The sequence below is a fragment of the Rhinolophus sinicus genome, linkage group LG01 (genome assembly GCF_036562045.2).
Source record: "Rhinolophus sinicus isolate RSC01 linkage group LG01, ASM3656204v1, whole genome shotgun sequence".
Lineage (NCBI taxonomy): Eukaryota > Metazoa > Chordata > Mammalia > Chiroptera > Rhinolophidae > Rhinolophus > Rhinolophus sinicus.
This window is the reverse complement of record NC_133751.1, coordinates 5,168,503-5,182,427: the sequence shown is the minus strand read 5'-3', so window position 1 is coordinate 5,182,427 and position 13,925 is coordinate 5,168,503. Positions and strand designations below refer to the sequence as shown.

Below are 13,925 nucleotides of genomic sequence, written 5' to 3'. Positions count from 1 at the left end.
TCACTAAAATTCTCTACAGGTTTGGACGTTTCTTACGTCAACAACCTAAATGTAGGTTAACTATTTTATTATAAACAATGCTTTTTAATTAATACTTATTTTTTCAGGTGTTCGGTTTTGTAAACTGCTTAGATTTATTAGTGTTTATTTTTCAAATGTAAACTTAATATATTTTACATAATTACTAAGAAAACATTTTTTACAGTTACCTGCCACTATAATTAATTACACTAGTTTTCTATGTCTAGAAAGGTTTATTTTAAAATAAATTTATTTAGGAATAAAAGTGAGTCAACTAAAAGGCTACGCAAGCCCGGAAGCCCAAGGAATTAGCCAGGACCAGGTGGAAAAGAAGGCCCCGCCTTCCTACTAGTGCGGCGCAGTGCGCAGGCGCGGCGGACGCGCCTCGGCGGCCCGCTGGCCTCACTGCGCAGGCGCGAGTGCGAACGCCGGCGTGGTCCCTATGGAGCTGCCGTAGGGGAGCTCGCGCTACCGGGAGCGTCAGGGATGAGCCCCGCGGAGGCCGACCACTGGGCGTGGCTGCTCGTACTCAGCTTTGTGTTTGGGTGCAATGTCCTCAGGATCCTTCTCCCGTCCTTCTCCTCCTTTGTAAGTGGCTGCGTGGTGTTCCAGGGGCCGGTGGGTCGCCGCGTCCGTCCTCGGCGAGCCTGGCGCAGACGCCGGCTTCTCAGACTGGCCGCGTGAGGGCCGCCAGAAGCCTGTTGATTGAGCTATTCTGCGTTTTAAGAAAGAAATACATGGTAAAACTGGTCACGTTTTCACGTGGCAGCAAGCTGCAGGCTGGGAGGTCCCTGCGCCCCGCCCTCAGCCCTAATTTCCGTTATTTCCTGGTCTTCGGAGGCACCGAGCAGCCCTTGGCGGGCGCAGCATGGCGTCCAGCGTCTGCCGCGAGCCTCGGTCTTCCTCGCAAGGAGAGGAAGCTTTGCCAGGCCCCGGAGAGAGGCTCTCAGGGTGCAGGAGCCCCCGTTCTGCGGGATGGGACGGGGTAGTTGACAGTGTAGAGCGAGTTTCAGGACAGTGGTACTGTGTGATGCTTCCTGTATCCAAAGGAGCGACGGGTCCTGGGTAGCTCTGCCTCCCTGCGGGGCGTTTAGCCAAGGTATGAGGGCGTCACCTCGTGTCCAGCTGTCACGGCTGCTGTGAGAAGTGAATGTCATCCCCTCTTCCTTCACCTCCCAGAGGAGTCGGACTCAGAAATTCATCCAGCCAAGTGACCGCCGGGCTGGAGATTTGATCCTGTGTTTGTGATTCTGCTAGTTCTGCTCTGCCTACTGCAGCATGAATAGGGGGCTTGGATGGCAAATTTGATGGGGGGATGTGTGTGTGGGAGAAACATAGGGAGCTGTTGCCTGGGGAAGGGCGCCCTCTGTTGGCCCACAGCGGGAGTGCGAGGCAGAGTCAGACTGAAAAATCGGGTGCACGTGTTGTAGTATTATTCTGGGAAACTCCGTTCTCCCTGCCTTTTCTCCTGATACAAATTGCTAGTGGTGGGGGGTATTTAAGACTCAGCAGGATTTATAGTTCTTTAATTTTATCCTGTCGGTATTCGTTGAGTGCCTGTTTTGTGTAAAGCTCTGTTTTAGGGCCTTACTGCCCGCATAGGGACTTCTCTCTTAACCCCATCCCCCTTCAGATCTTTCCTGATGCCATCTAGTCTTTAAGATGATGTCCCAAGTCCGTAGCATTGCATAAGAGACCCTTGAAGAGCTGGCCCCTGCCCATCTTTCTTCTTTGTAAAAAATTGTGATAAACTATAGGTAACGAAAGTTTACCATTTTAACCATTATTAGGTGTACAGTTCAGGGGCATTAAGTTCATTCACATCGTTGTGCAGCCTTCACCACCACCCATCACGTTTTCCATCTTCCTAAACTGAAACAGTACCCATTACACACTAACTCCCCATTCTCCCTCTTCCCAGCAACCACCATTCTACCTTTTGTTTATATGAATGTGACTATTCTAAGTACCTCAAATAAGTGAAATCATATAGTATTTGTCCGTATATGTCTGGCTTATTTCACTCAGCATAATGTCTTTAGGGTTCATCCCTCTAGTAGCATGTGTTAAGATTTCCTTTTTTTTTTTTTTACAAAAAGTTTACTGTTGATAAATTTCTCTGGAAAAAGCTTGCCACTTGGATTGGCCCAGAAGAGAAAGAAAGCTGGCAGAGCATTGTCTTCCTTTTTAAGGCTGAATGTTATTCCATTGTATGGATAGACCACGTTTTGTTTATCTGTTCAACTTTTGACGGACATTTGGGTTGTTTCCACCTTTTGACAACTGTGAATAATGCTGCTAGGTCATAGGTGTGCAAATATCCCTGCCAGTGTGTTTTCAGTTCCTTTGGGAAAATACCCAGAAATGGAATTGTTGGATCATATGCTAATTCTACATTTAATTGTTTTGAGAAACTGCCATACTCTTTTCCACAGCAGCTGCACCATTTTACATTCTCACCAGCAGCGCACAAGAGTTGCAATTTCTCCACATTCTCTGACACTTATTGTAGGTTGTTTTGATGCTAGCCCTCCGAATAGATACAAAGTAGTATATCATTGTGGCTTTGATTTTCATTTTTCCTATTGATTGATGATGTTGAACATCATTTCGTGTGCTTATTGGCCGTCTGTGTCTCTTTTTTAGAGAAACGTCTATTCAAGACCTTTGCCCCTTTTTAAATTGGGCATAAGGAGCTGTCTCCAGGGGAAGGGCGCCCTCTGTATGCCCACAGCAGGAGTGAGGGGCTGTTTGATTTTTGTTCTTGAGTTGGGAGTTTTTATATTCTGGATACTAATTCTTTGTTGGTTATATGATTGCAGTTGTTTTCTCCCATTTTGTCGGTTTCCTGTCCATCTTTCTTGCGGTATCACCTCCATCCTTCCTGTGTACCCCATCCCATCTCACCTCATGTTGGAGCCACACACAGCTAACCTCAATTGCACAAAGGGCTATTACTTTTATATTCCTCTATGAATTGTGCTAATTTCTCATCAGCAGAGGGGAAGTTGGAGTGTGTGTTTGGGATTTGCAGCAGCTGTAAACGAGACCTGTGATCATCTCCGGCTCCTTCCCCAAGCCCGCACCAAACCCATGCTCTGCAGCTAGTCCACTGTCACACGAGGCTACTGCTGCAGGCTGGACGTACTAAGAGAAGCGCGCACCACCCCTCTAGTGGGGCCGCTGGTCCCCTGGCCTGAGGCCCTGGAGGAAGACTCTGACGCGTGTGGAGTCCTCAGCCCAGCAAAGCCTCGCAAGGTCCTGGGAGGGGATCCCACCCCACTGGAGTGGGGGTGAGTGCCTGGATAAGGACACCCCAGTCCCTGGTGTTGACTTGGAATTTTCCTGAGAGTTTTTTCTTTTCAAGCTGGTCACAGGACACACAGATAAGCGAGCCATGTTCACTTAGTAGGCAATCCGGGACTTTCTTTAGCCAGAGGAGGGGTCAAAGACTCCCATCGGGGAGAGCCCTCTCTGTTTGGGGTGCAGGGAGGAGTACTGCGCAGGCATCTGAGGCCTGGTGCTGCAGAGGGTCCAGAGAGCGTCCTGGTCAGTGGGGTGCGCTGTTCAGGTGCCCCAGGACTGACAGTGAGAAAAGTGGCTCCCAGCTTCCCCAGTATGTTTACTTTATTTGATCAATCATTTGTAACTACGCTCCCGTCTCCTGTGCCGCCCCCTCTCCAGCCCACATTGGGCTACGATATGTGTTTGGCAGGATTACTTCCTCTTATCTTGGTCGCGCCCCTCACCCTGCTCCGGCTCTGACTCCATGCCCGGCTGCCCTTTCTTTAGACCTCCACAGCACTGTGCTTGGCTCTGACGCCACCTCTTACCACCAGGGTTTCCTTCTGCGGGAATGCCCTCCTCACTGTACTTGGGCTCTGAGTCCCCATGCGGGTCCACTCCCTCGTCACTGGCTCCCTGCACCCCTACCCTGCTCTGCCCACCTAATTTAGGACTGAATTCTTCAGGGAGGGAAGAAAAAGTGTGTTCCTTGTACCTGAATGACAGCTCTGGGCATGGAAAGGGTTTCATTTTCTAATGACAATTTTACAGTTATAGTGAAAGGTACATGAATATGAACCATAGCAATCCATAGTGATGTCTGCAAACGGAAAAATGTAATGTGAATACAATTGAGATCGGAGGGCGTTTTTTGTCTTTGTGGTTGTTGTAGGGAGCACGCCCAGGGCAAGGCAGCCGAGGCTGGCTATGTAGGTAAAGGGTGGCTTGCCCACTTGAAAGAGACAGCAGATAGGATGGTGGAGGAGGTGGGGGAGAATGAGTGCCCCGCGTGGCAAGGCACTGATGCCAGCTGTCCACCCCGTCAGATGTCCAGGATGCTGCAGAAGGATGCAGAGCAAGAGTCTCACATGAGAGCTGAGATTCAGAATATGAAGCAAGAGCTCTCCACCGTCAACATGATGGACGAGTTCGCCAGATACGCCAGGCTGGAAAGAAAGATCAACAAGATGACAGATAAGCTGAAAACTCACGGTACTGTTTTCAGTTGTAGCATGTGAAGCTTCATGAGAGCTGATTCAAAGAGAAATCTTTATATAAAGAGTTGTAGAATACATGCATTGATTCTTGCATGTTCTAAATGTTGATGCAAACTTTTAAGTTGTCTAAAAGAAACCCAATAATAATTAGTACTTTCTCTTTGTTTGCTGGTGAACCTTTGCTTCCTGCACACAGAATCATCCAGGATCCTCTCAGAGTTTCTTCTGAGCCAGCTTGTTCGGTTGTCATTTTCAAATTCAGCACTTTTCTGAGAGAAGCCTAGAAAGAATGTCATAGTGGCTCCTCAGGGCCTTTTCTAGAAAATGTCTAGAAAATGCCCAGCAGTGTCTTTATCCGAGTGTAAACTTCAGGGCAGGGCCCAGGTCTTACTCATCGTTATGTTCGTCATCGTCCCTAACAGTCTGCTGTGATGAAGACGATTTTCACAGGGCAGCCAGGGTGCTGGGAGCGTGCCCGGTGAGACAGCTGTCTCCATGGCTGGTACACAGGCAGGGTGGGGCGTGCCCAGGCCGGAGACAGACTGGACTCCCCTTATGGATTAGTGTTTCAGTGTAGACCGGGAAATCAGAGAAGAACATTTAGTCCTGTTGGTAAGTGCATTGTAAAAAGAATCTCTGATTTAGATGAATAGTCAAGGGTTTTCAAAATTAAAGCTCCACATCTCACCATCTGTGTGTGATTTTATTTTAAATAATGGCATAGTGGGTGACGTTTAAGAAATTTGATTTTGTATTTACATACATAATTAGAAAATATTTTGTGAGAGGAAATGTCACTTTGTGTATTTCAATATTTCCTTCATTTTTCAGGACTGACATAATCATTTCATCCTGCTTTTCCTTTCAGTGAAAGCACGGACAGCTCAGTTGGCCAAGATAAAATGGGTTATAAGTGTTGCCTTCTACATATTGCAAGTAAGTGTCCTATTGTGTCACCTGGGGTCATTAAAGTTGATAACAGACTGTGCTCCGGAACTGTGCCGCCCCCAGAATCCAGGTCTGGGGATTCAGGCTCTTCCACATTCAGCTGCTGTGTTGTCATCCTACCAGCACGTGACTGAACACTGTTAGACTAAGTTAGGCTAAAAGAAAGCCTTTCCCTTGATTAGAGTTGGGAAATACCGCGATTAAGCAAATGAGCACTGAGGTGACTTCTCTGGAGTGCCTTATATGGCCTCTGTTCCAGTGCAGGTTTGGGAGGCTGGGGGATGAAGGGACAGGATCTTAATTAGACATTGTGTTTTCTGAGATGGCCAGTGATTTGGGCCAGTGCTTCTCCCATGATGCGACCATCTACTCTCCAGGTAGGGAGCCCCTTGTTCTCACTGATTCACAGCTTTCTTGTGCTCATCCTACTTCCTGAGGAACTTACTGCTTCTGCTGCTGTTTTGCCCTGAGGCTGTGGACACACTAATGATGCTTTGAGAGCTCTCTGAGTGACCTTTTCTGGGGCAAAGATGCAAGCCCAACACCCCAAAGCCCTGGTTGTTGGGTACAGCGAGTACACTGATTCTGTGGCACTGCCACTGATACGAGATGGCTTTCCCAGGGGCCCTGTTTTAGGTCTCCTCATCTGAGTGGCATATGCAGGGCCACCAAGGGGACAAAAATCAAAGGAAGGAAGGTTACTAGGGAAAGGAGGGAAAGGAAAGTATCATTTCTCTACCCACCATTTAAACTTACAGCGGGCACAGCTCTGTAAGCGGATGCCAACCCTCAAGGGTGGGTGGGAGAATTAAATAGGTTTTCAAGGATCTTAGAGGCATACGATTGCCTTTGTCATTCATAAAGTATATTAGGCATAGTCTGGCTACTTAAAGGAGACATTCAATGAGAAAAGAACACCTGTGTTATGGGAGACCTTGGGTATTTTACAGGCTAGTTTAATAGTGTATACAGTTGACCTTTGAACAACATGGGTTTCAACTGTGCAGGTCCACTTATATGTGGATTTTTTTCAGTAAATAGTTGGAAAATTTTTTGGAGATTTGAGATAATTTGAAGAAACTTGCAGATGAACCACGTAGCCCACCAATATTATGACAGCTGTGTGATGAGTACATTAAACGTGTACATGTTTTCTCCTATCATTTTCTTGATAACATTTTCTTTTCTCCACTCACTTTAAGAATGTAGTGTATAATACGTATAACATGAAAGTATGTGTTAATCAACTGTTTATGTGACTGGTAAGGCTTCCAGTCAACAGCAGGCTATTAGTAGTTAAGTTTCTGGGGAGTCACAAGGTATACTGGAGTGTTGACTGGGGAGGATCAGCGTCCCTAACCTCCTCGTCACCTGAGGGTCAACTGTATATGTTATTGTGGCTGTTGGCGGCAAGGACTGGATTGATAGGGCTTGAGGTCATCGATGAGGAGGGCTTCCTTCGTTTGTTCCCAGATTTCCCCGTCTTTCTTTGTGATTGGTTGCGTGTGTGGGGGGTTGTTTGCACTCACCAGCAGTGTCTTTGCAGGCTGCCCTGATGGTCTCACTCATTTGGAAGTATTATTCTGTCCCTGTGGCTGTGGTGCCAAGTAAATGGATCACTCCGCTAGACCGCCTGGTGGCATTTCCTACTAGAGTGGCAGGTAAGAGTCTTCTGGAAAACATGGTGGAAGAATGTGGATAGGCTTCTGTAGACGCATGTGTTAGAAGATTAGGTCAACTTGACATCATCCTCAGCATCCGTTTCAGCAGGGAGCAGTGCTTTGTGTCTCAACCGCAAGCAAGGCTGGCAGGGAAGAGACTGAGAACTCGAGAAGCTGCTTCACTTGCGTGGTGTCGCCAGACTGTTAGTAGCAGAGCTGGACTTGAACCCTGGTCTGCTTTTGGAATCTAAGCCCAGTACCTGGAGTCTGACACCGCTTCCAGTCCCCACATTTTGGGACTGCTTGCCACTACAGCATTTACGGCCATTGGCCATTCTTTTATTTTTGAGAGTTAGAAGTAGTACATGTCATTGTAGAATGACTAGAAATAAGAACAATGAAAAAAATCTCATTAGCTACAATTGCCCCTCTTAACCTTGTGGTATGTTTTTTCCAGATTTTTTTCTATTTATCATCTTTATATAGTTAAGGTAACCTGGCACATACAATTTTTTTGCCTTGTTTTACTTAATATTGTAAACCTTTCCCACATAAACAAACTTTAGTAAGGAATTTTGAATAGCTGTTCATCATTTGAATGTGTCATAATTTACTAATTTCCCTGTTAAAGGATATTTATTTAGGTCCTAATTTTTTATCAAGAATAATGCAGCAGTCAGGTTTCGGTTGTGATTTGTGATAATGCTGGAGGTGAATTACTAAGTTAAACGGGATGATTATTTCCAAGATTTCCAGTTTAGCCTCCCCCCTCCCCTCCCCGCCCGTCTCCTGTCCCATCATTGGACACAGCCAGAGGGCAGTTCGGGTGAGCTCTCTCGTTGGTGCGGAGCAGAGGAGTCACAGGCTGCCGCTCCAGGCAGCCAGCAGGCTGTTGGTAACCTCACAGCCTCATCCCTGTCTCTCCTTTCTCAGTGGGGCAAAAAGGTGTGGGTAAACACTGGTTCCTTACAAAGCGTTGTTGAGAAGGGAAAATAGTCTCCCAGGGTGGTTTCACGGTCTATTAACAAAGAATAACGCAGGAAAGAAACGCATTGCTCGCTGGTCTGTGTAAGTCCTGCTTAATAGAGAACGCAGCCCGGTGAGTCCATGGAAAGGCTGATGAATTTGAACTCACTAAATACAAACTTGCTTAGCCCAGCACTGCTCAAAAAGCATTACAGCGCTCTTATTTCCTTTGAGTTAAAGATGGCAGGCAGAGGCAGGGCACGTGCGCAGAACGCTTGGTATGCTCTCTGGCTGAATTTCTGTATTTTCAGGTGGTGTTGGAATTACCTGTTGGATTTTAGTCTGTAACAAAGTTGTGGCTATTGTGCTTCACCCTTTCAGCTGAAAAAGAAGATGAATACAGCAAAGACCCTTTTTAAAAGGAATTTTCACTTCGGTTACAAATCTGATTTACACTCTTTTTTTTTTTTTTTTTTTTAAAAGAAACAAAAGTGCACAGGTTAGTTCTTTGTTGAACCTGTTTGTTCTTGGACTCTGAGATTCTTGTAAGAATTACGATTTGTACCCTTGTCATTGAGCCCGAAAGGTCAGCCTGTCACGCCTGTGAACGGCCAACATAGTAGCAGATGTGTGATGAGAAATGTGTGGCATTATGGGCATCTCCATGTGGTTACTTGTGATTTGCACTTGGGGCATCTTTTAAAGGTCACAATGCCAGGTGGAAAGTCACAATTTTTAATAACTTAAGTACCTTAAAGACTTCATGCTCTTTTTAATGCAGATTAGACGGCAACTTAATCTCACTACAAGGGTTTGAACATACGTTTTTTAATCTCATGTGGTATTACTAGAAGAATAACACTAGCTGACATTGCCTGTACTTTTTCCTTCTGTTTAAAAGTCGAATGTTGGGCGAGCTTTTGCATAGTGTTATCTACTTATGAGAAGCGGTTGATCTTTCCTTACTATGTTTTATAAATGTATTCATGAGATCACAATGCATTGTTTTGTGCTTGAATTGTGTATTTTGTATTTAAAGCATTTCAAATGAAGTGTATTTTATAAGCATTTAATATTTATGCTCCATAAAATGGGACAAAGTTAAAAAACAAAGTAGGGTTAATTTAAATGGATACATGTTTGGCCCATAAACTACAATTCTGCTAAATATTTTTCAAACACCTTTTTCTAGTTAAAATCTTTGCATGTGCTTGTGTGCCTTTCTTCCTTACAGCCACTTATTTGCTGTGACCAATGTGTAACTGTGACAAGTGGCAGAGGGCTTTAACTGCTAACTTAAGGGGGCCACACTTAGCTGGGAAGCTGAATTCCACGACTAGTGTTTAAAAGACTCTACTTGTATTCCCGTGTTCCCCAGTGATCTAATAAGTAGCTCATTATTTCTCTAATTGTGCTACGAAACACAGAGTGCTGTGCTCCTTTAGTGTGTCGTCCGCAGAGTGGGGTTCCGGTGCTCCCGGTCATTCAGACTCACTGGGCACCAAGTTGACGTGGCTTGAATAAAGGATGCGGAACAGGAAACAGCCGTATGTAGCAGAGACACCACAGAGGACTCAGCCACCAGCTTCCGCCGGCTCAGTCACCACACAGGGTACATTCTGACCAAGAGGAATGAGAAGCCAGCCTGAGGGGGAGTTGACAGCAGCCGAGGCAGCTGCGGGGTCTGGGGTCTGTGACAGGTCCCAGGCCTGACACCCATTTTCAGGAGCTGCAGGCACAAATGGCAGGTGGTGCAGTCGCAGTCGGGCGGCCACGTGCAGCATGCCCAGGGACGTCCGTGGACATGCATCGGCACAGCCTCCCCGACAAGGCTCTTATTTATCTCCTAAGGATCTACTCTTTCAGTTAATGCTGCTAGAATTTTGAGAAATGTCACTGAGGCCAGAGGAAAAGATGTACAGTTCACAGCTGTTACCCCTTCCATGTACATGAATAGTTTGTGAAGATTCAATATGGTTAAATGTCTGTCCTGTTTCACATCATTGTGGTTCCTCAAAAACTGTATTTGTTTTTAAATAGATAATAAACATGGTACTGAAGTCAAAAGATACAAAAAGGAGTGCAATGGAAAGTATGTTTTCTGACCCTTTCTTGTGATGGCGCCCAATTTTCCAGTTTCCCACTGTTACCAGTTTCTTATGATTCTTCCAATGATATTCCATACACTGATGAATATTGATGTGTGCTTTTAAAATAAAATCTTTTAAAATTATAAAAGTAGTACCTAAAAGAATAACTTTCCTGCTTTTTTTTTTTTTTTTTTAAATCCTACTTGGAAAGTACAGAAAAGGAGTAAGGAAGCACATTCTCCCTTGAGAGCTGAGATTGCTGGTAGCGTTTGTGCTTTTCCTTTTTTCTGTATGTTATGGATAGCAGTAGGTTTGTGGTCTGGTTAAAAATACTGGGGATAGCTTTATATGAAATAGACATCTGTTTGATTTAAAATATCTAAGGCTCTCTTCATGCCAGTTGTTTGCTTTATACTTACAGTAAATCAAGCAAGAAAATCTTTTTATATACAAATCCACAATCATTTTTGTGTGGGGTTAATAGGATACTCTGGTTGGCGGCACAAGTTTGCTGAAATGCTGGTCAAACTAGCCTTGTATGGTTTTTCTTACATTTGCAACTGTGTGTGTGTGTGTGCTTGTGTGTGCGCGTGCTGACCTTCCCTTCCCTTCCAATCTGTATGTATTTTAGTGGACCTTTGAGATTATATATGAAGCCTTCTCTGAGCACCTTACATGATAGAAATTCTTTTTCCTTCTTGTCTGAACGTTGTAAGTATTACCTCTGTGACTGATCTGTCAACTGCTTTGTGGTGTCTGCTGTTGTGTTGATTTTTCCTAGTGTTTTAGGTATTTTTTGTGATAAAGGGTTTCCTTTCCAGTGACGCCGCCAGTGCCATCAGGGCCAGAGACGGTTCCTTAGGCTTTTTAGACTCCTCCCTACGTGTCTTAAGTCAGAATTCAGAAATAGTTAACTAAAAAAAAAAAAAATCACACAGTGGTTTTCCATTAGGACCATGTATGTAAAACCTCAGACCATGATGCCGACTGGCAGTTCTGTCAATTTTTGCCTTATGTTTTCAAGTTACTGTTAAATGTATTGTTTAGAGCGCATATCCTGGGGGTTTAATTCTTTATTGCCTTACAGCAGCCTGTTATCTCTAGTCATAATTTTTGCCTTCAGGTCTGGGTTCTCTCTCTCTCTCTCTCTCTCTCTCTCTCTCTCTCTCTCTCTCTCTCAATACAGATACTTACAGAGCAACACCAGCTTTCATTTGGCTAGTATTTGCGTGGCTTACCTTTTCTCACCCTTTAGCTTTCTGTATCTCAGTGGCTTCGATATGTGTATCAATAGTACATAGCTGTATTTTAAAAATCCAATTTATGTTGTCTTTTAACTGGAACATATAGTCCATTTAAAGTTATTGAAATTACTGATATGTATGGGTTTATTTACGTCGTCTTACCTTGTGCTTTTATTTCCACTTTTTCTGTTTTCTTTGTCCTCCTTTCTTGCTGTTTTAGGAAAACCTACAGTTCTTTCCTCCCGTGTTTCTCCTGCGTGTGTCCTTTATTACTCACACTACCACACTCACACAGAACATTTCGCTTCTGACACTTCCTGTCACCAGATGTGTGGGGCTTTTACCCCATAATTAGCAAGTCTCTGCTACACCCGCTGGGTATCCAACGATTTAACTCAATTCTGATACTGCCTACCTCGAGATAGTGTCATATCCCACAGGGAAAGGGCTCAGTCCCACAGGACTGCTCCTACCCCACTTCAGAAGTGAGTCGCAATTCAGGTTGTCATCTGTGCTTCTGACTGACTGGCTGTAAATCAGTTTCCCACGACTCCTTCCTCAGGTTTGATTAATTTACTAGAGCAAATAAGATCTCAAGAAAGCCATTTACTTACTGTTTATGGGCTTATTAGAAAAGGATAAGACAAAGGACCCAGATGAACACGCAGATGGAGAGATGCGTAGGGTGGGGCCCATGGAAGTGCCACCTCCCAGGTCGCCGGGTGCCCACCCACCCGGAAGCTCCCCGACCCTCACGCCATTGGGGTTCATGGAGGTTCCTCACGTAGGCAGGTTCGATCATCAACGCCATGGTCAGCTCTCCTGTCTCCTGGGTGGGACTAAAAATTCCCAGCCTATGACCATAGCTTGTCCTTTCTGGTGACCAGCCCTCATCCAGGAGCCATCCTGGTGCCCTCCCAGTCACCTCAGCAGAACTAAGACACTCCTCACCCAGGGAATGACCAGGGTTTCAGGAGCCCTGTGCCAGGAACTGGGGTCAAAGACCAAACATTAGAACCAAAGATGCTCCTTGTGATCTAATCACTTAGGAAACGATAAGGTTTCAGGAGCTTTGTGCCAGGAGCTGGGGCAGAGACCAATATATGCTTCCTATTATCTCACAACTGCCTTTTGTTTTCTCACATCTGTTTCCTCCTTACATTTTGAAGTTACTTGCTTTTTGTTTTAGTGCTTACACTAGAAAATTTATCAATGCTCAAAGTTAATATTTTACTGTCTTCAGCGATGTAAGACTCATAACACTTGAACTTCAGTGCCTCCCTCCTAATGTATAATATATGCTACTCTTGTCATATTTATGTGACATGTATGATACTTTGGCTGTATCTTACTGTTTTGTAACCCCATAGATGATTGTATAAAACAGTGATGTTTGTTTAGAGTTACATTTACTGCTCTCGCATATGAGACCTTTTATCTCAAATCACTTTCCTTCTGCCTGAAGTTTACCTGTTGAAACAGGGGTTAGACTGGGATTATAGGCTGTTGCTTGTTTACTGGAACACAGCCATGCTCATTCGTTTACGTATTACGTATGGCTGTTTTCATGTTACAGTGGTGGAGTAGTTGTGACAGGGTATATGGCCTGTAAAACCTAAAATATTTATTATCTGGTCCTTTACGGAAAAGGTTTGCTGACCTCTGCCTTCGAATTTCCTTTAGTGAAGTTCTGGTGGTGGCAAACTGTTTTGTTCTCTGAAAATGTGTATGTTTCTTCCTTACTGATAGTTTAGAGGATGCAATTCTAGGATATCAGCATATTGAAAGCACTAACTGTTCCACTGTTTTCTGCCTTCTATTGGTACTGAGAAGTGTGGTTATTCCTTTGCTGCTAAGCTGCCTGTCATTATGTGGCTGCTTTTAAGATTTTCTCTTTGCCTTTGGTGGCGCTGCAGTTTCATCATGATCTAGTGAGGTGAGAATTTCTTTTTCTTTCAATTTCTGTTTATTTTGCTGGGAATTTCTTCGGCTTTGTAAAATCAGTGGGTTGGTATCTTTTGTCAGCTCTGGAAAGTTTTCAGCCTTATCTTAGAGATTTAGCCCTGCTCCAGTCTCTTCCATCTTTGTCACAAACTGAATAAATGTTAGACCTTTTCACTCTGTTCATGTCTGTTAACTTCCTTCCTCTCCTATTTCCTCTTTGTGTCTCTGTGCTGTGATACCGATCAGTAAAATGGATTTTACTCTCTCCATTCTGGTCTCATCTGCTGTTAAGCCTGTTTGTTGAGTTAATTTAAATTATTGTATGTCTTCTGAGTTCTTTGTCACATATGCTGAAGTTCTTTTGTATTCATATTTTCAAAAACTTCTTCTTTTAAACATTGATTTTATTTTCTGCATATAATAATTCCAATATGTGGAGGGAGGCTTTGCAGATCTGGTCGTGATATCTGTTGTTCCTCTTCGCACCTTTTCTTGTGTTTTGTGATTTTTTTTTGGACTCTAAGGTTTTTTTTTCTTCTTTATCTGTGG

The 13,925-nt window shown here is 44.4% G+C and overlaps 1 protein-coding gene across 2 annotated transcripts; it reads left to right on the top strand.

Moving 5' to 3' along the window:
* The first annotated feature begins 420 nt into the window (after positions 1–420).
* On the top strand, positions 421–8,571 carry GET1 (guided entry of tail-anchored proteins factor 1). Of its 2 annotated transcripts, none has more exons than XM_019716700.2 (5): positions 421–609; positions 4,353–4,518; positions 5,392–5,459; positions 7,018–7,132; positions 8,480–8,571. In XM_019716700.2, exons 1-5 carry the CDS (start codon positions 508–510, stop codon positions 8,515–8,517), a joined length of 489 nt encoding a protein of 162 aa, XP_019572259.1. In that variant the 5' UTR covers positions 421–507; the 3' UTR covers positions 8,518–8,571. The 2 variants fall into 2 exon arrangements, with proteins under 2 accessions (XP_019572259.1, XP_019572258.1); XM_019716699.2 differs by having other exon boundaries at positions 422–609; positions 8,410–8,571.
* Positions 8,572–13,925: the final 5,354 nt, after the last annotated feature.